The sequence below is a fragment of the Myotis myotis genome, unplaced genomic scaffold (genome assembly GCF_014108235.1).
Source record: "Myotis myotis isolate mMyoMyo1 unplaced genomic scaffold, mMyoMyo1.p scaffold_m19_p_11, whole genome shotgun sequence".
Lineage (NCBI taxonomy): Eukaryota > Metazoa > Chordata > Mammalia > Chiroptera > Vespertilionidae > Myotis > Myotis myotis.
In genome coordinates, this window is record NW_023416315.1 from 52549128 (window position 1) to 52572828 (window position 23701).

The 23701-nt window shown below is 40.3% G+C and overlaps 2 protein-coding genes across 3 annotated transcripts; one reads left to right on the forward strand and one right to left on the reverse strand.

The window, feature by feature from the left end:
- Positions 1 to 3445: 3445 nt before the first annotated feature.
- LOC118665771 (probable inactive serine protease 58) lies at positions 3446 to 15542 on the reverse strand. Its single transcript, XM_036327058.1, has 5 exons — positions 15485 to 15542; positions 13508 to 13649; positions 5399 to 5646; positions 4005 to 4141; positions 3446 to 3595 (listed from the first exon to the last, which is right to left on the reverse strand). Exons 1-5 carry the CDS (start codon positions 15519 to 15521, stop codon positions 3446 to 3448), a joined length of 714 nt encoding a protein of 237 aa, XP_036182951.1. The 5' UTR covers positions 15522 to 15542.
- A 3554-nt stretch (positions 15543 to 19096) lies between these two features.
- PRSS37 (serine protease 37) lies at positions 19097 to 23587 on the forward strand. Of its 2 annotated transcripts, none has more exons than XM_036327023.1 (5): positions 19097 to 19130; positions 20026 to 20167; positions 21886 to 22139; positions 22742 to 22878; positions 23447 to 23587. In XM_036327023.1, the coding sequence occupies exons 1-5, from the start codon at positions 19097 to 19099 to the stop codon at positions 23585 to 23587; spliced, it is 708 nt and encodes a 235-aa protein (XP_036182916.1). The 2 variants fall into 2 exon arrangements, with proteins under 2 accessions (XP_036182916.1, XP_036182917.1); XM_036327024.1 differs by having other exon boundaries at positions 21886 to 22136.
- Positions 23588 to 23701: the final 114 nt, after the last annotated feature.

Below are 23701 nucleotides of genomic sequence, written 5' to 3' on the forward strand. Positions count from 1 at the left end.
GGGAGTGGCAAGAAATATTCAAAGTGATGAAGAGCAAGAACCTACAACCAAGATTACTTTATCCAGCAAAGCTATCATTCAGAATTGAAGGTCAGATAAAGAGCTTCACAGATAAGAAAAAGCTAAAGGAATTCATCACCACCAAACCAGTATTATATGAAATGCTGAAAGGTATCCTTTAAGAAGAGGAGGAAGAAGAAAAAGGTAAAGATACAAATTATGAACAACAAATATGCATCTATCAACAAGTGAATCTGAAAATCAAGTGAATAATCTGATGAACAGAATAAACTGGTAATTATAATAGAATCAGGGGCATAGAAAGGGAGTGGACTATTTTTGGGGGGGAAAGGGGTGAGGGGGATGCGGGAAGAGACTGGACAAAAATCGTGCACCTATGGATGAGGACAGTGGGTGGGGAGTGAGGGAGGAGGGTGGGGTGGGAACTGGGTGGGGGGGAGTTATGGGGGGGAAAAAGAGGAACAAATGTAATAATCTGAACAATAAAGATTTAATTAATAATAATAATAAAAAAAAGGAACCCAAAATGGAATGCAACAGTGATTTGTGGCATGTCAGGAGAAGAGGTAGATGAGAGAAGACAGAGCACAGGCAGCCTAAAGTGCTTGGTAGACAAAGTTAAAATGAGGATAGGAAAGAAAAGGCTTAGAAACAACCATCTATGGGATTTGAGCTTAGGAGAAATTGAGAGTAATTAGAAAAGTAGTGACACTCTTACAAAAATTAGTAGTGTGATGAATGGTCTAGTCTCAGAGATAGATGATAGATAGATAGATAGATAGATAGATAGATAGATAGATAGATAGATAGATAGATAGATTTAGCCTTTTCTTTTTATATTGGGGTGTGAGATGAGATGGAGATAAGGGAACTAGTACCGGAAAGATCAAGTCCAGAAGATATAAAGAAGAAAAAATGCCCAAAAATTGAAGAACTGGTAACCAAGCAATTAAAAAGCTTGATTCAAGCCAGAATATTTGCAGTATAATGGTGACAGATCTATAAGTCTGAAGCCATAAAAACATAAAGGACAGACATGGAGGTAGGTTGTTAGAAAGATCTTCCCAGTGAAAAGTTCAGGTTGCAACTAGCTTAGCTGGCTGACGATAATACACCATCTGGTATAGATAAGTAAAGATGGAGAGCATGTCTAACAAACTTTAGTAGGAATTAAGTAGGCAACAAAAAGGTGAAACAGGTGGAAACTGTTAAAATTACTAATCACTGCCCAATTCCTGAACCCCCCTGTGCACATTGAGCATTTCCCATATTATTTCTGACCCCATTAATAGTCTCAAAAGAAAGGTTTCATCTAATGAACAAAATAAACTGATGAACAAAATAGAAGCAGGGGCATGGAAACATGGAACAGACTGACAGCTGTCAGAGAGGAGGAGGAAGGGGGACTGGATGAAAGAAGGTGAAGGGATTATCTAAAGAACGAACAACAATATGGTGATGCCCAGAGAGAAGGGGGTCAGGCTGGGCAGAAGTGGGGAAAGGGGGGGAAGGAGAATGGCAACATCTGTAATAGTGTCAACAATAAAAAGAAAGAAAGAAAGAATGGCTTTTGTTGTGTGAGGTTTTGTAAAAGTAGGTGATTTATATCAATCAGATAGAAACTTAAACAAAAGAATCCCAATATTTCACAGGACAAAACAAATTATGTTTCACATTTCAGACAATGAAGTTTCTTGAATGCCGAATATTTTACATGAAAATGGATAGGCTTTAATTTAGAAGTCAATTTATTCTATCATGTATTAATGTATATATATAAAAGGCTAAGCAACTATTAGACTGTCTGACCAGTAGCTATGATGCGCACTGACCACCAGGGGTCAAATGCAGGAGCTGCTGGGCTGCGGTGACTTGGTAGCAGCGGTTCTTGGGTGATGCACCCTGGAACCAGAGAGGAGGGAGCCTGATTTCAGGGTGCGTCACCCGAAAACCACCCTCTCACAATCCGGGACCCCTTGGGGGATGTCAGAGAGCCAGTTTCAGACCAATCCCCACAGGCCCACCTGCTGGAGGGACCCCAATCACTCTGCAGACACCCTTTAAGCTGCAGCACTGCCCCGGGTGTGCGGCTGGCTGGGGAGGGACATCAGGAGGTTGGCTCCAGGGCGTATCTGGCCCTTCTGGTCCAGTCCTGCCCCACCAGCCACCTTCTAATTAATTTCCTTTCAATGTGCACAAATCTGTGCACTGGAGCACTAGTTTAAAAATAATGTGTAGAGAACACATATTTAAAAGTAAGCAACAGGTACCTCTGGGACATGCTTATGGATGAAAGTGTATGCTCATGAATGCATGCATGGTATAGAAAGTGTATCCAGGGGCATGTTTGCAAACTCCCATGCATAAACCTCATAAACTCCACCACTCTCATGCCCTTTCAAAACGATTTGTGATTCTAAGCAAAAAAAAAAAAATAGTAGTAGCCCAGCCAGTGTGGCTCAATGATTGAACATGAACCTATGAACCAGGAACTCAGGTTTTGATTAATGGTCAGGGCACATGTCCTGGTTGTGGGCTCGATTCCCAGTAGGGGGCGTGCAAGAGGCAGCTGATCAATGATTCTCTCTCATCATTTATATTTCCCTCTCTCTCTCTCTCTCTCTCTCTCTCTCTCTCTCTCTCTCTCTCTTCCTCTCTCTGAAATAAAAACATATCTTTTTTTTAAACAGTAAACTGGAAGGACAATGTATTAGAAAAAAATCATCCTACCATTTATGAAATCCTTGACATTCATAATATTCATATTATAGCTGTTGTTTAAATACAGAAATCCTTATTCCAAAAATTACACTGACCTTTGCATAGCCTCAGCAAACCTAAGCAAAACTTGAATTCTAGAGATCTTTTAAGTAGCTAATGAAAAAGTTAACTATAACCACCCATAGACACATACAAGCACACACACGTACACACACACACACACACACACACACACACACTGACCCTATAGACAGTTGGTCTTTAGAAGAACTGCTAAATCATCTAATCAATTTTTAGGAAATTACTGTTCACATACTGTGGCATGTGGTTTATATGTTGCCCAGATAGACTCCTGGTACTACTGACCCTCATTTCTACTTGTCTTTTTTTGTTTTTAGGATAGAGCAGGGAGTATTTTAAGAGAAGTAGCTGAGTTAGTAGGATCCAAAAAGCTTCCTGGGTCACCTCCACTTCTTGACACCAACATTCATGTTTTCAATGTTATAAGCATGTATTCATGAGTTGGGGATAAGCAAGCAAGCAGTTAAAGAAACTAGAGCCATGCCAACACCCACGAGTCATCACTGATCTCTTTTGAAACTTCAGCCAAGCCTAGATCCTAGGAAAGACTGGGACTGAGATGCATAATGTGGTTGCCATGGGTCAGTTGGGATGTAGGGTGTCAGTGGAGCTCCAGATCAGCTTATTTCATAGAAATAATGCTCTTGATCCATGGACTGTAGCTGGAGAGGTCAGTGAAGACAATAGTGTGTCCTGTCAGAATACATCCAGTTGCCCAAGACATAACTCCTTTTAATTCATAGCCACATATGACTGGTGCAGCTGTGACCACCTGCCAGACAGAGTAGAGCAATCAGAACTTCCCTCCCATCTGAGAATTCCTCAATACCTGAACAAAAGTGAAAGCCACTATATTTGCCATGCAAAGGAGCCCAGGATATAAGAAACTATTTTGAAGGCTTCTTTCCACTGTATTAACTACCCCAGTAATCCATAGAGACAGAAATTTCAAAGCAGTAGCTGGAAACTGGAAAATAGCTTTGAATTCACAGAATATCTATTTCTCTCACCTCTAACACAGGGAAGAGGACAGAGAGTCATCCTTCTTCAGCTCCTTGCTCTCAGAGCTCTTAGGCTGAGTATAAATTCCACAGCCTCGACAAAGGATGAGTGGTAACAGAGACACAAAGCCAGGAAGAAAAGCTACTGAGCATATGTAAAAATGAGATAAGGAAAGTTACCTGGCATGGCTGTTGGCTTCCTACTTTGTTTCGCATACAGAACATGTCTTCAAGGAATTTTTTACCCAGTAATTTTGTGCAGTCTAAATGAGGATTCCATTGTATACGAATGCTGTGCAGGTCATAGTCTTGATTTCCTAAGCACAAGAAGTAAGAGAGATTTCCATTCCTACCTGCATTTTCATAAGGCATCCTGCTTCCTCCTCCTTTGCGATTTATTCTTGGTTAAAATAGACTGTAGCCCTGGCCGGTGTATCTAAGTGGTTAGAGCATCAGCCTGCACTCTGAAGAATAATGGGTTAAATTCCAGGTCAAGGGCACATACCTGGGTTGTAGGTTCAAACCCAAGCCCCAGTTGGGACACATGAGGGAGGCAATCAATAGATGTGTCTCTCTCACATCGATGTTTCTCTCTCTGCCTCACTCCCTTCCACTCTCTCTAAAAATTAATGGGGCCGAAACCTGTTTGGCTCAGTGGATAGAGCGTTGGCCTGCGGACTGAAAGGTCCCAGGTTCAATTCCAGTCAAGGGCATGTACCAGGGTTGTGGGCACATCACCAGTAGGAGATGTGCAGGAGGCAGCTGATCGATGTTTCTTTCTCATCGATGTTTCTAACTCTCTATCTCCCTTCCTCTCTGTAAAAAATCAATAAAAACATATTTTAAAAAAAATATTAAAAATCAATGGGGAAAAAATATCCTTGGATGAGGATTAACAACAAAAAAAAAGAAATGCAGAGAAGAACTGATGTACCTTATCATGGATTAAACATGTCCTCCTGCTCAGTTTATCATCAATGAGCAAGCAAGATCTGAATCCAAGCTATGGTGTGTTACCATAGACAATGAATTAATCTCCCTGAGTCCTGGTTTTCTCACTTAAAAGATATAAATCCTAAGAAAACATGATGTATGACGACAACCAAATAATACGTGGAGGGGACTTAGTGCCTAGTACATAATTAGTGCTCAATAAATGGTATCTATTGTTGCTGTTGTAGTTATAACAATATCACTCCTGTTAGACAAAGGTAAAATATTATTTTCACACATTTTTAAGATTCAAATAAGTTAAATAATGTGTCCATAACCCTATAATAAATGGCAGAACCAAAACTCAAGCATAGATACAGCATCCAGCCCCCTGCTGCATGTGCCAATATGATATACACATGTGACCCCTTGATTTAGGATTTGATTCTCAAAGGCCTCAAGGAGCCACCCCTTCTACTTTAGGGAGCCATTATGGTTGCTCCATTTCTAGTTTCACACATGTGCTTAGAAATCTGGCACTGGGCCTATAAGTTCCAATCCCTTCCCCTAATTCCTCAGAGGTCTGAAGGTGTGAATATATCTAAGAATACAACTAACTCTTCCTTTTGACAGTCACTCACCAAAATAATCTTCACCCTGTAACCAGGTGTGAACCAAGCAATCTTTAACTTCATTATTCACAAGAGTAGGCAACTGAAAAAACTCAGTGACAAAGATGAAAGGTAGAGACAGCTTTATCAGCATGAGGTCATTTTTAGGAGAAGTGGCAGTGAAGTTTGGGTGAATGAAGATCTTCTCATAAGGTATAATCTCCCCTGTAAAGTCTTGAAAACTTTGAGAACCACCAAAAAAGATGACCTGGAGATCTCTAGAAAATTAAGGGGGAAAAAAGATACTATCATACATCACAAGGCTAATCTCTTTCTCACTCACACACACACACATACACACACATACATTTCCTTCTATAATCACCCACTTCACCTTCTCTTCTCATCTTTGTCCATTTTATCTTTTATGTGCAGCTACTATAGGTGGTCATGAAGGTTGTGCATTATGTAAATCCAATAATTTGCCATTTCCATAACCTATAATGTGATTGGGCTCTACTCTTAGCATAATTCCAGAGAGTAGTTCCAATTCAAGACCAAGAAAATTGAAAGATGCATGCAAATGGGTTGTCAAGGCTTCTATGAAAGTAATAGGTTCTATTAGGGAAGCTCCTTTGATGGGAGGGAACAAGAAATGTGAGATTGTACAAAGAAAGCTTGGAGAGTTGAAATATTTTTAAGCTAGGGAGGCTTGCCTGAATACACTATGCTTTACCTCTCTATCAAAACTTTGCTGGATCAACAAGGTTTTCTGATGGTCCTTTAGGAGAACAATAGTCAAAAATCCTGGATGTTCCACTGAGATCCATTTGAGATCTACTTACTATCCTGGCTCAACACTCCGGTTTCAGAACAGGACACCTCCCTGAGTCTCACTCAGGGGTCTCTCCAACCATGAAGGTAAGGTAAGCAGCACATAGGTAACCGAGCACCACTTTTTTTGTTGAACTCCCAAATGTCAAGTTTATTTTGTCTCCTAACAACAATACCATTTGCCTCAGTCTGTTCTTGTAACTTTGTTCGGAGTTTAAGATAAAGTCTAAAACAGTGATTCTCAACCTTCCTAATGCCGTGACCCTTTAATACAGTTCCTCATGTTGTAGTGACCCCCAATTTCATTTTTATAACTTGAACATAATTAAAACATAGTGATTAATCAAAAAAACAATATGTAATTATATATGTGTTTTCCGATGGTCTTAGGCAACCCCTGTGAAGGGGTCGTTCGACCCCCAAAGGGGGCGCGACCCACAGGTTGAGAACCACTGGTCTAAAGGGATAAGACAGGAATGGAGACCCCGAATAGCTGCAGCAATCCTGAGAAAGAACAAAGTAGGTGGGATCTCAATACCAGATATCAAACTGTATTACAAAGCCACTGTTCTTAAAACAGCTTGGTACTGGCACAAGAACAGACATATAGATCAATGGAATAGAATAGAGACCCCAGAAATCAACCCAAACCACTATGCCCAATTAATATTCGACAAAGGAGGCAAGAGCATACAATGGAGTCAAGACAGTCTTTTCAATAAATGGTGTTGGGAAAATTGGACAGATACATGCAAAAGGATGAAACTAGATCACCAACTCACACCATACACAAAAATAAACTCAAAATGGATAAAAGACTTAAACGTAAGACGGGAAACCATAAAAATACTAGAGGAATCCACAGGCAGCGAAATCGCAAACATATGCCGAAGAAATTTCTTCTCTGATAATGCTCCTAGGGCAATGGAAACTAAAGAGAAAATAAACAAATGGGACTACATCAAAATAAAAAGCTTTTGCACAGCAAAGGAAACCATCAACAAAACAACAAGAAGACCCACTACATGGGAGAACATATTTGCCAATGATACTACCGATAAGGGTTTAATTTCCAACATTTACAGGGATCTCATGAAACTTAACAAAAGGAAGATAAACAATCCAATAAAAAAATGGGCAACGGACCTAGATAGACACTTTTCGAAAGAGGACATACAGAAGGCCGAAAGACATATGAAAACCTGCTCAAAGTCACTAATTATACGAGAGATGCAAATCAAAACGACAATGCGTTATCATCTCACACCTGTCAGAATGGCTATCATCAACAAATCAACAAACAACAAGTGTTGGAGAGGATGTGGAGAAAAAGGAACCCTTCTGCACTGCTGGTGGGAATGCAGACTGGTGCAGCCACTGTGGAGAACAGTATGGAGCTACCTCAGAAGACTAAAAATGGAACTCCCATTTGACCCAGTGATCCCACTACTAGGAATATATCCCAAGAAACCAGAAACGCCAATCAGAAAGGATATATGCACCCCTATGTTCATAGCAGCACAATTCACCATAGCTAAGATTTGGAAACAGCCTAAGTGCCCATCAGCAGATGAGTGGATTAGAAAACTGTGGTACATATACACAATGGAATACTACGCTGCGGTAAAAAAAAAAAGGAACTCTTGCCTTTTGCAACAGCATGGATGGAACTGGAGAGCATTATGCTAAGTGAAATAAGCCAGTCAGAGAAAGATAAATACCACATGATCTCACTCATTTGTGGATTATAGAGAACAACATAGACTGATGAAAAGGGACAGACCCAAAGACTGAGAAACAGCAATCAGGCTATCAATCCCCAGAAGGAAAGTAGGGGAGGGCGGGGGTAAGGGGAAGAGATCAACCGAAGGACTTGTATACATGTATATAAGCCAAACCAATGGACATGGACAACAGGGGGATGGGAGCATGAGTTTGTGTGTGGGGGGGAGGTTGGGGGTTAATGGGGGGGATGAGGACACATTTGTAATACCTTAACTAATAATAATAATAATAATAATAATAATAATAATAATAATAATAAAAAAAACAGCATGGCACTGCCCAGCCAGTGAGGCTCAGTGGTTCAGCATCAATCCATGCACCAAGAGGTCACCGGTTTGATTCTGCATCAGGACACATGCCCGAGTTGCGAGCTCGATCCCCAGCAAGGCATGTGCAGGAGGCAACCAGTCGATGTTGATGTTTTTCTTTCATCAATGTTTCCTCTCTCTCTCTCTCTCTCTCTCTCAAATCAATAAAAATATTTTTTGAAAACAAAACAAAACAAAACAAACAAAAACAAAAACAAAAACAAAAAAACAAAAAAAAAGACAGGAATGGGCCTGATAAGTCCATCCTTAAGCCAACCCCATGGACTGACAAGTTTAGAAGATTTCATCAAAGCATCATCCTTTTGATAAACTTTGCCTTGGGTGAATTTTACAAGACATTGTACACTACAAGAGTTTTCCTTTGTCATGTTTTTGTGTCCCTGAGAACCACTGTTCTATTTTCACCTGCTTGGAGTGAAGGATTTTTCTGGGCCTCAGGTGGGGATGACAGGTCTTTGGTTAAGTTGTTTTACTGACTGTCGCAATTCTCCTTAGATCATATCAGTCTGTTTGCTCGTCTGTACCAAACATGTACTCCCTTCATATGTAAATTTACATGATATCACCCTAAAGGGCATAATTTCCCATTCAAAAGACTGTCAAGAAATGCAATGGCTACTTTGAGGAACTTTTGATAAGAGCAAGATTGTTCATTTGAGAGATACATTAGAACAAAAAGGGAAGAAACCCTTGTGATAAGAGTCTCTCTTGTTGGTCTAAATGAGAAATCACTTAATGGATCACCTCCTCTATTTTCATCCCTGGGAATTAATAAGAATTGGTGTTTTAATTATTCAACATGATGGAATTGTTAGGTCCAACTTATTGTTTAAATCAGCTATAGCAGCTCTCTTGTGTGTCTATGTTTATCAAATTGGCTTTTTCTGCTTCTAAGATTACTCTCCTTTCTTGTGGAAGAAAAATCACTCACATTTACAGTGTTAATCTACACTAATAAAAGCGTAATATGCTAATTAGACCAGACAGCCAAACAACCTTCCGGACGTCCTTCCGGACAAAGTTGCAGTGGCGGAAGCTGAGGCTGAGGTGGTTAGGGGTGATGACCAGGCCAGCAGGGGAGGGCAGTTAGGGGCGACCAGGCAGGCAGGTGAACAGTTAGGAGCCAGCGGTCCTGGATTGCGAGAGGGATGTCCGACTGCCGGTTTAGGCCCGATCTGCCGGAATCAGGCCTAAACCGGCAGTCGGACATCCCCCGAGGGGTCCCAGATTTGAGAGGGTGCAGGCCAGCTCAACCCCCTCCTACCCCCATGCACAAATTTTGTGCACTGGGCCTCTAGTAACTATATAAAATGGGTCCCTCTTATGTTTTCTCTTCCCCCTCAATTTCCCTTTTTACCTTCTCTTAAGAAACTACTTTGATTTACCATAAAAGATGTTTGCAAGTAAATACAGAAGTTTATTTTGGAGAGAATTCATGATAAATAGATGACTCAGGCAAATTATGTTGAGTGAATCGGGGCTTAAAATAACTCAGTGGCATGAAAAACTAAACTATGGTGGAAAAACAACAAAATAGTGGTTGCCTCTGAGGGATATTGATGGAATATAAGTGAGAAGGGACATGAGGAGGGCATTGGGATATTTTTTAACTTTAGACCTTGTTACATTAAATATTCATATTAAAATGTATGAAGTTCTTCTCAACTAACATAAAGAATCAAAGCAATTCTAAATAAATCCCAACAGAATTTTTTAATTGAACTTGACAAGTTGATTTTAAAATTTATTTTTAAAAAAATACCTAGGTGTTCCTGATTTAGAATAAGATCCCTGGTCTACCCTATCAGATGTCATAGATTTATGATAAAGACATAATTATTATGACATTGTGGTATTGGTCCATAATAACTTAAACAATGGAACAGCATAAAGAGCCCAGAAACAGACACTTAGATACAAGAGCAGCATTGCAGATCACCAGGGAAAGAGGGGATCATTAGATAAATTATATTGGGATATTTGGTTAGTATGCTAAAAAAAAAAAATTGGATTCCTATTTCACACAATTCATAAAAATCAATTCCAAATGATGTGTTTAAATATGAAATCAAAGCTTTAAAATCTGTAGAAGTAAATTTAAAGAACTATATTTCTGATCTTAAGGTCATAATGAATATTTTCAACTAAGCACAATACCCAGTAACCACAAATAAAGATTGATAATTCAAGTGTTAAATTGAATTATATCAAAGTTAAGACTCTTATTCAGCAAAATACACCATAAAAAGAAGATCAAGCCAAAAACTGGAAGAAGAAATTTTCAACACATATACAACTGACAAAAGAGAAATAACTAGAGCATTTGTCAAAGTCCTACAAAGCAATTTTCAAAAAATTCAAAACACAAATATTCAAAAGAGTAGTTCCTGCTTATTGTTTGTTGATTTGTTTATGGTAGCCATTCTGGCAGGTGTAAGGTGATACCTCACTGTCGTTTTAAACAGAACAAATGCCCATTAGTAGATAAATGAATAAAAGTGTTGTGGTGCATATATAGAATGGAATACTATGCAGCTATAAAAAAGAAAGATCTCTTACCCTTTGAGACAGCATGGAGAGACCTGGAGAGTATTATGCTAAGCAAAATAAGCCAGTCACAGAAAAACAAGTATCACATGATCTCACTTCTATGTGGAATCTAATAAACAAAATAAACTGATGAACAAAATAGACCCAGAGATATGGAAGAGACTGATGAATCTCAGGGGAGGGGGTGGAGGAGAGGGAAGACATTAACCAAAGAACTTATATGCATATATGCATAACCCATAGACACAGACAATAATGTTGTGAAGGCCTGAGGGGAGTGAACGGGATGGGGGAAGTAGGTGGTCAATGAAGAGAGAAGAGGGGGACAGCTGTATACTTTCAACAATAAAGATAAATTTTAAAGAAAGATATTTCCTAAAAGAAACATTACTGGCAGAAGTAGGAGGAGAAATAAAATGCTAATAAAATGAGGAACACATATACTCTGGTTTCTCTTCAGATCGCATAAATCTTTCGCCTTTTTTAAAATGAGGAACATAATAAGATATTTGATAGTCAGCAACAACAACAAAAGTTGGACAATACCCAATGTTGGAAGAATGCTTATAAATTACTGGAGGATGTGTAAAAGCTAACATTTGCATCTTCTATGACCCAAAAATTCCACTCCTAATTATAGTAGTCTCTCCTTACCCATGGGCAATATGTTCCAAGACTCCCAGTGGATGACAAGCTGCAGATAGTACCAACCCATATATATACTATGGTTTTTTCCTATATATACATACCTCTGATAAACTTTAACTTGTAAATTTGACACAGTAAGAGAATAACAACTAATAATAAAATAGAACAATTATAACAATATACTATAATAGGAGTTATGTGAATATGGGGTGTCTCTCTCTTTCCACCCCTCTCAAAATAACCTATTGTATTCACCCTTCTTCTAGTGATGATGTAAGATGATAAAATGCCTATGAGGTTGAGAACTTTCACCTTTTCACTTACAGGTAGCACTTTACAGCTTCTCTTTGGCATATCCAGAGGGCTAGCATCACTATTCTTGTGTTTTGGGGCCATTATTATGCAAAATAGGGTGTCTTGAACACAAGCACTGTGATACCATAATCATTAATACCTTAACCCAAATGGCTAAGTGACTAACAGGTAGGTAGGGTATGTAGCGTGGATGTTTCATGTCCTGGGCAGGACAAAATGGAATGGCACCAGATTTCATCATGCTACTCAGAACAGTACAATTTAAAACTTATGAATTGCTTATTTCTGAAACTTTCCATTTAATATTTTCAAACTGCAGTTGACCACAGTTCACTGAGACCATGAAAAGCAAAACTGTGGATAAGGGGGGACCACTGTGTTTACTCTAGAGGTATACTTGCAGATATACACTGTGTGGTCAGATTATTATGACCACCTGACATTTGTAGGCAAATTAGCCGTACACTGCATAGTATGGGATATAGAAGCCGAAGGCCTGTTCGAACACCTTTACCGTCTGCAGTCACCATGATAAAATGTCTCCAATTCACACAGGAACAAATGATTGGACAGTCAAGCATTGGAAAAAAAGTCATGTGGTCCGATGATTCACATTTCCAGTTGCATCATGCAGATGGCAGAGTGATAATTTGGTGGAAATAGCATGAAAACATGCACTCCCACATGCATGAATACAACCATTCAAGCAGGTGGGGGCAGTGTTATGGTTTGGGGCATGTTTTCCTGGCATGATTTGGGCCCTTTAATTCATGTGGAACAACGTCTGAATAGCACAACATACCTAAGTATCGTTGCTGATCAAATTCATCCTATCATGTTGATGGCATATCCCAATGGAGATGGGTTCTTCCAACAAGACAATGCGCCATGCCACGGTATTGTGGAGGAGTGGTTTCAAGAACATGAGGGAGACTTTACCTTGCTTAGGTGGCCCCCACAATCACTAGATCTCAATCCAATTGAGCATTTGTGGGACGAAGTTAAAAGAGCCATCAGGCAGCTGGTTCCACAACCTCACAGAACTGGACAGTGCTATGCATCAGGCATGGTGTCAGATTCCTCGCATCACCTTTCCACATCTCGTGGAGTCAATGCCAAGAAGAATCGCCCCAGTATTGAAGGCAAAAGGTGGCCCAATGAAGTACTGATGGGGTGGTCATAATAATCTGGCCACTAAGTGTAAATCAATATGGATACACACCAACACAGATAAATATTGCAGATATATACACAAGAATATTCTTTAAGGTGCATGGTACAAATCTGCTTACAGTAACACTGTTCAAAAGAACAGAAACTAGAAATAACTCAAATGCCTGTTAAGAATGAACAAGTTGTGGGACATTTGAACTGAAATATTATATCACACAATTAAAAAGGAAATACAATCACACGCCTACCACTTTGGATGAACCTTAAAAAATATTAAGAATGATTTGCAGGATTATTTTTACATACATGTAAGATATTGTACCACATTATTTTTCCTTCTGGACATGTTAAACATAAGAATGTGGGACATTCCTTAGTCAAGTGTTATCTGAGTAGCTGAGCTCCACTGGACCATCAGAGGCCTAGGATTTCTTGACCAGCACAAGAAGTATTGAGGCCCAGCTTTGGAGCTTTAGAACAGAGGGAACTGATCCTCAGTACTTACGGCAAGAAGCAGTGAGCTGCTGTCACCACCCACTGGGGGGCAATCAGAGTCCCCACACAGGGCTTATAACTAGATTTCAGATATAATAAGTACAGCATCTGACCTAAGTCTTCCATGTCTTCACTAACAAGTGGAACAACACCTGGGACAAAGAGAGAAGAGAATCAATAGGTAACTCAGCTGATTAAAGGAAGTGGGCTGGTTATGGAGATTTTAGGATCCAGTGTCAGTCCATATCAGTATTTATCACTTATTAATCACGTAGCCCCCATACTATGGTACTAGAAAATCGCATGATAAAAACACTGTACTAAGCACTTCACATACTTTTAGACTTTTTTGTAGGGTAGATACATTTTATATTACTTTACATATTAAGAACTTACACATTAGGAAAGTTCCTTGAGGCCACACAAATAGTGGATTATGGTTAGTTCAAGGTTTCAGACTTCAGTGTATCTGATTCCAAATCCAATGTATGCACTTATTCTCTACCTGACCTCCCTTCTTCTTTCCAGACATCCTTGATCATTTCTAGTCTCTTAAAATCTTACTATTTCTTAGCTCTATCCAGTCACAGCAATGCAGCCTTTTGCACAGCTCCCTGACTTTTCCTACTAGTCAACTGTAGGGATGCTTTGGGACCAGACATCATGACTCCAAGAGAATAATTTCTAAAACCAAGACTAGAAGACCCTCTACAATATATAACTCTTAGTCTACTTCCTTCCTCTGCACTCCAGCAATAGGGATGGTCTTTTAGTTAAGTATGTCCCACTTTATGACCTTCACACTTGCTGGTTCCTCTGTGTGAATGAAACAACCTACCCATCCCCTACTGCACTTAACTCGGTTAACTACAGTCAGTTTATAGGAAGCATTACATGTCATTAAAAGACAGACATTATTTTTCTCATTTTTCATATAAGAAAACTGAGGTTCAGAGAGGTTAAGGCATTTGTCCAAAACCACTTAACTATTAAGTAGAAGAGCATTATTGATTAATTACAGAGCCATACTAATTTCATTATGGGCAAGATACTTAATTTCTCTGTGCCTCAGTTTCTTATCAACTAAATAAGAACAATAATACTTATCTCAAAAAGTTTTAATATGAATTAAATGAGTTTATATGTAGAAAACAGGGCAGTGTTCATTATATAAGTACTAGAGGCCTGTTGCACGAAGAGATTCATGCAAAAGACCTTCCTTTCCCCTGGCCGCTGGCACTCGTTTTCCTCTGGCACCCGGCACCCAGGCCTTCGCTCTGGCCAGGCTCCAGCTGGAGTTGGCCCCACAGTCGTGAGGCTTTCGCTGCTCCGCTGGCCCCGCATGGTACAAATATGCTTGCCACCAAATATGCTCCGCGGGCCCCGCGGCTGTGAGGCTTTCGCTGCTCTGCCGGCCCCGGGGCTGTCAGGTTTTGCTCCACCGCTTGGAGCCTACATATGCAAATTAACTGCCATCTTTGTTAGGTTAATTTGCATACTCTCCTGATTGGCTGGTTAGCGTAGCGAAGGTACAGTCAATTTACATGTTTGTCTATTATTAGGTAAGATATGCTTTTGTGGTGGTGGTGGTGGTTTGACTATTATTATTTATTACACATTTTAAAGCCCAAGAACAAAATCTACTTTTTCCTTTTGAACCACACAGCAAAATACCTACTGTCTTTGCTTTTTATTTTCTTTTATAAATTTCTATGCCCTCTTCCAGGATCCTATCTCCATCCTCCCTTCTGACATCCTCCATGTTTCAACCAGAGAAGGTTATCAGACATTCACAGGAGGTTTTAAGCCCATAATAAAAAGGTGTAGTTAGATATAATAAATCACTGAACCTGTACAGAAAATAACTAGTATATCACCTACTTCCCAAACTTCCATGTTCCTTATGCACCAGCTCTCCCTCTCCAACAAGCTCCAAACCTCCCCCTCCCCCCCCCATAGAGTTCTAATGAACTTGGTCATCACTCACCAGTCACCATCAGTAAGGTTAATAGAACACACTTCATGTTGATGCCTGAATCCTGTTCTGAAGATAAGGATGTAGTGAAACTAATAGGCACAAAGCAGGGATAGAACTTATAACCTGCGTGGGAATTCAGTGGGAGGAGGTGCAGGGGATTGAGCCAGGATGAGGACTCTATACAAGTTTGTAGTCTCAAGGGCTCTCTTTCTGGTCTTGAGCCTCAGTGTAAAACAGGACAGTAGATATAGAAGTCTTCTCAGCCTAAGTAAAAATCCACCCTATGGGATGATGAATTCCTAGGATTTTAGCTTTATCCACCTCATCTAGGGGAAAGAATTCCAAAGCAGGAGTCAATTAAACCTTCTGTGGAGTTAAAAATTCATCCCAAGTTCCTTCCCTTGCCTCTCAGTTTTTTCACCAGTTCCTTCCCCACAGTGTGTGACTTGCACCCCTCCCTCTACATGTCCCACTGACCCCTCTCCGTTCTGGACTACTCTGATGAAGCAGAGCTGTCTCCACCCCTCTGTGTGACACTGACTCCCCTCCCCTTTATGCATATGTCACACTTAGCCCACCCCTCCTCAGAACTGCTTCACTTGTACAGATCCATACCACACAACCACAGATATCAATTTGAATAAAAGTTCCCAACCAATACCCATACCAGTGGCCCCTGTCAATCTGTTCTTACCACACTGCCCCCTTGGATATGGCCCGTCTATGCTCACTTGCTCGCTCTCTCATGCACTCTCTCTTCATCTCTCTCAACTTTCTCTCTAGCTGCCTTTTTAAAATTTATTTTTGGTGGCAAAATATAACAAGAGTATTACTTAAATGGTAAAGCAGATGGCAGAATAAAACAATAATAGATTTACAGTCCTATAAACTTGAGATATTCTGTGGAATGAGGCTGGGGACAGATATGTCTTCATATGTACAGAGAAGCTATAATAACAGTAATAAAGAACTTAATAACAACTAATTTACAAACATACAAAAAAATGTTGAACATCACACACACACACACACACACACACACACACACACACACACACACAATCCACCCATCCATAAGATTCTAAAGTTAATTTTTTTCCTGGGTATCTGCTAAAACCATTTTAAAATTATTTTTTCAAAGAGAAGCTTTAAGAACTATCACTAACCTAAAACAAAAAGGGGAAAAAAATGAATGGGATTCATAAGCTTAAGGATGAGTTAAGGGCTAAAGTTATTAGTATTAAAACAAGAAAACCCACATTAAGTTTGGTAGGCCTCAAAAAGAAGTGTATAGGCTGGCCAGGTGGGAGAGGGGTGTCAAAGAGGGATGAAAAGAAAGACTGACAAAGACAAAATGAGATGAAGATCAAGGGAGGTTCCTAAATCATGCTCAGATTTATTCTTTAGGCAGTAGGGAACTACTGAAGAGTTTTAAGAAGACTAATATGACCTCATTTGGATTTTAGAGAAAAAACAATTCTGAGTCAGAGAGAAAGAGTCAATTTGGGAAACAATGGATGGTCACATACATTAGGTCATGGGAGACAAGTGTATGACCTAGATTAGAATGATAGCAATGAGAATGGGAAGATATGGATGGATTTTAGGAATTCCTCAAAACAGGGAGGATTTGAGGACTGAGTGGTAAGAAAAAGAGAGAAATCAAACAAGTGGAAGGCATATTTATATCCCAAAATAAGGAAAACAGGTTAAAAAAATGAATCTGAAAGGCTGGAGAAATGAGGGGTGTAATTTTAACATGCTAAATGTCAGGGGCCTAAGGAAGATGCCAACAATGGCCTCTAAAAGGCATTGGAAGATGTGGGATTGGAAGTCTGGGCTACAGATACCAATTTGAAACTCATAGAGAGGTAGTAGTCCCCAGTGCTAACCTCCTACAGAAAAATTTATTGTTTTTAGAGATCTTTTCCTAGATAGTGACCCTGCTTTTCTGCTCTTAGACCTCACACTCCCAACCCAGACCTCAAACTCCTGTCCTAGCCCATAGTATTTCCAAAATATCTGGGGGAAACAACCTCAGAGTAAGTATATCTCTTTCTCAACTTTTCACCTGTGTTAACTGAGTCCATCCTACACCACAGGAAACTTTCCACAACTCCATGCTGTCTCAGTATACAGGGTGGGCAAAAGTAGCTTTACAACTGCTCTTATAGAAAATAATACAATTAATAAATAGTAATACAAGAATAAACTGTGTTTCATGCATACACAACTGTAAACCTACTTTTGCCCCACCTGCATTTCCTTAAGCAGCCCTCTCCACAATGTACCTCTGTGTTCACTGCAACATTCAGGAAAGTATGTGCCACATCCGCTTTTCATTTCACACCTGAGGGACTTGGTGTGAGGAAACTTTGTGCAGTTTTCCAAGATTCATGAACGCTGGTTGTTTAGTTGCAGCCCAGGGTATGTACTTGAAAAGCTGTTTATCCAGTAAGACCCAGATTTGACTTCTAGTCTTTCCAGTCATGTGTGATTTTGAGAAAATTACTTAAATTCTCCCTGTTTCAGGTGTCACCTATAGCTCCAGAAAAAAAAAAAAATGATATCAGCCCAGCCTTGTCTCCTCTTTCCCCGGCTGTGACATTGAAATGAGATTATGGGCTTAAGAAAATTTAAAGGGTTATAGTGATACAAAGTGTAACTTACATCATATTAGAGTAATTTAATATAAAATCACTACTAACAATGTCTGTAAAGAACTTAGTTCAGTGCATAGGATTCAGTAAGCCTTCAATGGGTGTTAGCTATCAGCATTACTGCTCTTTTTCTTGTTAAAGAGTATTCCCAATTATTCCAAGATGAAAGAGGCAGATAATCGGCTGAGAAATCTTTTCATTAGGTTAAAAAACCACTTAGAGATCCTGCCTTCTTAACTGTCATCAACATACAGTAGATCCTATAGCTGATGTAATCTAGAATTCAAACCATTCTCCAAATGTCAAAATAACTGCTCTATGAATGCTTTTTATTCCTATATTTTCTTAGCTCAAAAATGTTGATCAGGACGGCTAGACTAAGTTGGTGATGATGACCAAGTGATGAAACAGTGACCGCAGGGAAAGATGAAGCTAGTGTAATAAAGAAGGGAGGGGCTGAGGGAAAGTATAAATAACTACTGGGGGGTTCAGAGCAAACTTGGGGACACTGTCTTCTTGAGCTAAGGTGCAGAATCCTGTTCCCTGTAGTACTGGCCTCAGAACTCCATGGGGAATGTAAGTCCTGAGTCTAGAGCTCCCTTTCCCACAGACAGCTGAACTACTTTTAGTCAGGTGAGCTTTTAGGAATAGCAGATAGAGAAACCTGGATCCAGAAGTCTAAAGAGATAGGCTTCTTTTTCCTTTCTTCCCTGAAAAACCCCAATAGAGGTACAGTCCCCTCCTTCCCTGGTGCAGAAGGGCCTCCATCTATTTATGTAGAACCCTCTTCTATCCCCTTTTAAGTCAAGAGCTGTTTTCCAATCTCATTGCCATTGCGTGTCCCCTATACTAACTATATCCACTGATTCTACCAGGTGTTCTCAAGGAGAAGACTGAGCTGAAAAAGTTCCATACTCTACTGATCTTCTTCTACATGTCATAGGGAAAGATCTAGATTGCTATGAAATTTATCTTCTGTTTGAGTGTCCTTGTTGGTATGTATACATGACCTTCTAATCTATCCTGTAAGATATGGGTTAATGTAGGATGGAATAAGGCAGATGTGTGTGTAGAAGGTGCAAAAAAGAGTCAAGAGAAAGGGTTATGAGCAGAATGAGGGTTTTCCCTTCCTATGCCCCATTCAAGGGCTCTCGGGACAGGTTGAGCGCACTCTTCCAGTGCTAATAGTTGGTTTGAATTTACTCCCAGACTTTATTTTATTTGTATATTTTTGCACTTAAATGGTTTATTTGTTGCTTCTTATTTTAGACCATTGAATTACTGGATTTAATTATTTTTAACTTAAAGAAAAGTTACCAATATTTCCTTTGCTGTTTCATATTTATAAATATGATTTATGCAAATTAATATGTATGATGTTCCATTTGTACATGTACTTTTTCATTTCAATGTCCAACATTACTGTATTGGACATTTATGTTTCCAATGTTTAGTTACTATAAACAGTGCTAAAATGAGCATACTTATTCATAATCTTTGTCTACATCTGATTATTTTAGTAGAATGAATTATTGGGGCTGGAACGATTAGATCACAGGTGATGAACCATTTATAATTCTTGATACCTATTCCTAAATTGTTTTTCAAAAAGTAACAATCAATTCACATTCCTAAAAACAGTGAATGAGAGTCCGTCTCGTTATACTTTCCTTGACTGAATCTTATCAACATTAAACAAAAATGATTATTGTAAATATTAGATAAAATGGTATGTCATTTCAATTTACATTTTTATTAGGAAAAAATGTCAAATATTTCTTGGCCAATTACTTCTTTAAAACTGTATATATTCCTTTTCAACTAGGAAATTACTGATGGTATTATTTGTTATAAGAATGTCTTATATATGCAGACATTTTATTTTCTCAGGAGCATTTTTCTCCACTCACTCGTCTGTGCAGAAAGAAGACCATGCTCCCTATTTGGCATACCTCAAGTCTCACTTCAACCCCTGTGTGGGTGTCCTCATCAAAAAAAACTGGGTGCTGGCCCCAGCTCACTGCTACTTAACGTGAGTGTTGGGCATCCCCAACCCCCTCCAAAACAGCTACCACTCATCCTATATCAGTGGTTCTCAAATAGAGGCAACTTTCCCTCCAGGGCACATTTGGCAAAGTCCAAAGATATTTTTGGTTGTCACAATGAAATTGGGGTTAGGGGCGGCTGTGCTATTGGCATCAATCTAGTGAATAGAAGCCAGAGCAAGGATGCTGCTAAACATCTACAATGCACAGGACAACCCCCACAACACATAATTACCCAGCCCAAAATGTCAATAGTGTTGCCATTGAAGAACCCTGTTGTAGATATTATGCCTCAGCCTCTCATCAATTTTCTCAAGTTTTGTACTGGCAATATAATTGTGTTTGATAAGTTAAGGACCAGCAAATAACTTGTGATGCACTCAAACTGGATAAATTGAGGAGAATTTTCAAAAAGAACTAACAACAAAGGTATGGACAAGGGAAATAGGAACAATACAAAGAATAGTTCAGTACTCCCATGGTTAGTATTAGAAAAGTGAAGCCCTAGCTGGTTTGGCTCAGTAGACAGAGCATTGGCCCATGGACTGAAGGGCTGCAGGTTCAATTATGGTCAAGGGCCATGTACCTCTGTTGCAGATTCGATCCCTGGCCCTAGGGTTGGGCAAGTGCAGGAGGCAAACCATCGATGTGTCTCTCTCACATCAATATTTCTCTCTCTGTCTCTCCACCTTCCTTCCACTCTCTCTGAAAATCAATGGAAAAATATCCTCCGGTGAGGATTAACAAAAAACAAAGAAAGGTGCAGTTACTACCCCTAGACCTAAAGGGGTGAGGAGAGAATGGGTACAAATAGGGAGGAGAGAGAGAGGAGAGAGGGGAAGCAGAGCTAAAGAAATCATTTTATAAAAAGACCACCTTATATGAGTTGTAACCTTTGGTCATGAGACACAGCCAACAGCCAATCTGTGGCAACCTGCAGGAAAGGAGCCAGGAGGATAAATACTCCAACCTCACACTTCTTCCTATGGTTACTTTCTAGTGCTTCCTACTAGCCAAAACCCATTGATTTAATCAACATATATCATGTTACAAAGGTACAGAGCAGGACAAAGTAGGGCTGGGAGTGGATCTGATGAAGCAAACAGGAGCTACCCAACATTCAAGTCATCCCATTCTCTTACCTCTGCCAGAACAGAAATGCCCAACTGGATAGGTTGGTCCTGGAAAGAAGGGAAATAATGTATCTGTGCTGTGCACAATTTTTTTTCATTCTTTATTGTTGAAAGTATTACATATGTCTCCCTTTTCCCCCACTGACCTCCCCCTGCCCGCTCCCGCCCCTCAGCACAGGCCCTCACTGCCCTACTGTCTGTGTCCATTGGTTATGCTTACATGCATGCATACAAGTCATCCATGCACAATATCCATCTCCTCTACATTAAGGACACTGCATGAAAACATAGTAGTTAAAGGCTCCGCCACTGGCTGTGGGACTAAGGGTGAATACTCTTATGTGCCTCCATGACTTTATCTGAAAAATGGGGATTAAAAGTAGAATTCACTTCATTAGTTTGTTGTGAGTGTTAAATGAGGTAACCCAGAATCCAGATGGAGTCCTTGGCACAGTACCTGGCACATTGCGACATTCAATATCAGCTTTGGTGATGGTGATGGTGATGGTGATGACGATGATGATGGTGATGATGGTGATGACAGTGATTACTTCCAAACCCTCTCCCTCCAGAAATCTGAAAGTGTTGCTGGGAAATTTCAGGATCAGAGTCAAAGATGGGACAGAGCAGACCATTAGCCCCATCAATATTATCCGCTACTGGAACTTTAGTGATAGCTACCCCCAGGATGACCTCATGCTCATTAAGCTGGCCAAGTCAGCCAACTTCAGCCACAAAGTCCAGCCCCTCGCCCTCGCCACCAGCAACGTCCGGCCAGGCACCGTCTGTCTGCTTTCAGGTCTGGACTGGAGCCATGACAACAGTGGTGAGTGCACCTCTCACAGCAAGTCAGAGCCATCAATTATCCCTCAAGAGGACCACTCATGTCTGTAGAGATGAGGAGAGAAGGGAGGAGATTGGGAGGATTAGGGGGAGGGAGAGACTACAGGAGCAGTTTGGCAAAGAGAGACCCCACCACCCCAGATGTCCAAAGCTCCTCCTTTGCCAGGATGTCTGATGCCCCACTGCCTCTTTAGGGCTTTGGCAGCTGGATCACAGGCCACCTCACTGCACAGAGGACAAGGGTCCTGATTGTCAGAGGCAGGATTCATATTAAAGAGGTTGTGCTCCTCCCTCTCATACAGGCTCGTTAATATGCAGAGGAGACCTCTGAGGACTTGAGTCAGGTCACCTCCTATTCCTCCAAGCCTGGACACAGAGTAGAAAGAAAACTCTGCTTTTTACAGACATGAATGCTATTTCAAAATCCTCAGGATTGACTCTCATAAATGTCCAGGATCATTTCCTCCCCTTTTCTCATTCCTCCTTTTCTCAGACACACAACCAGAACCCTGGTTGCAGTAGAGGGTGGAAGGGCTAAGTACCAGCTGTGAACAGGAAGGGTTCTCTCTCCCTGTCTCCCCTCAGGCAGGCACCCTGACCTGAGGCAGACCCTGGAGGCCCCCGTGATGTCTGATAAAGAGTGCCAGACAACCGAGCAAGGAAGAAGCCACAGGAACGCCTTATGTGTGAAATTTGTCAAAGTGTTCAGCCGAATTTTTGGGGTAATCTTTCCTCTATTTTCAGCTTTCATGAATATGTATGTATCTAGTTAATCACTTAATCCTGATATTTAAAAAAATAGGAAGTTTTCATCCCCTCAAATTTTTTGAGAATCTGATAAGGCTGCAGCAAGCCCGCGTTGTTTCTTCAGTAATGGGCTCTCCTTACAAATGTCTTTATTCATTTAAGGGCTTCGTGTCGGGCCTGCAGTTCACAATACTTTTATTCTCATAGCTGAAAGTGAAAATGGGCATTGCTGACAAAAATAATTTACACTTTTCACAAATTGAAGCTGGCTTCACCAGTTCAAATAAATGGGGTTTGACTCATTTTACATGCAAGTTCTAAAGAGGTTTTTCTCTAACTTTCTCAAGATCACAAAAGGCTAATGACAGCAAAGCCAGATAAATGTCTCTAGAGCTTCCTGTCTTCCAGTTCAGTGCTCTGGTCATGACCCAGCATGCTACCTCTAGGCAGGGCTCGCCCAAGTTGGGGACTAGAGGGCTCCTTTGAGGAAAAAATCTGACCATCTCTCTCTCTCTGTCCCTCTCTCTGCACCATCTCTGATAGGAAGTGGCTGTTGCTACTGTCATCTGCAAAAACAAGCTCCAGGGGATCGAGGTCGGACACTTCATGGGTGGGGATGTCGGCATCTACACCAATGTTTACAAATATATACCCTGGATTGAGAACACCACTAAAGACAAATGAGACTGAGCTACTCACTCTGCAGCCCACCAGCTCCACACCCGACTCTGCTACTTCCCCCAAACTCAAAATAAAAGTGTCCAGATAGAAATATCTGGAAGTATCACACAAGTAGCC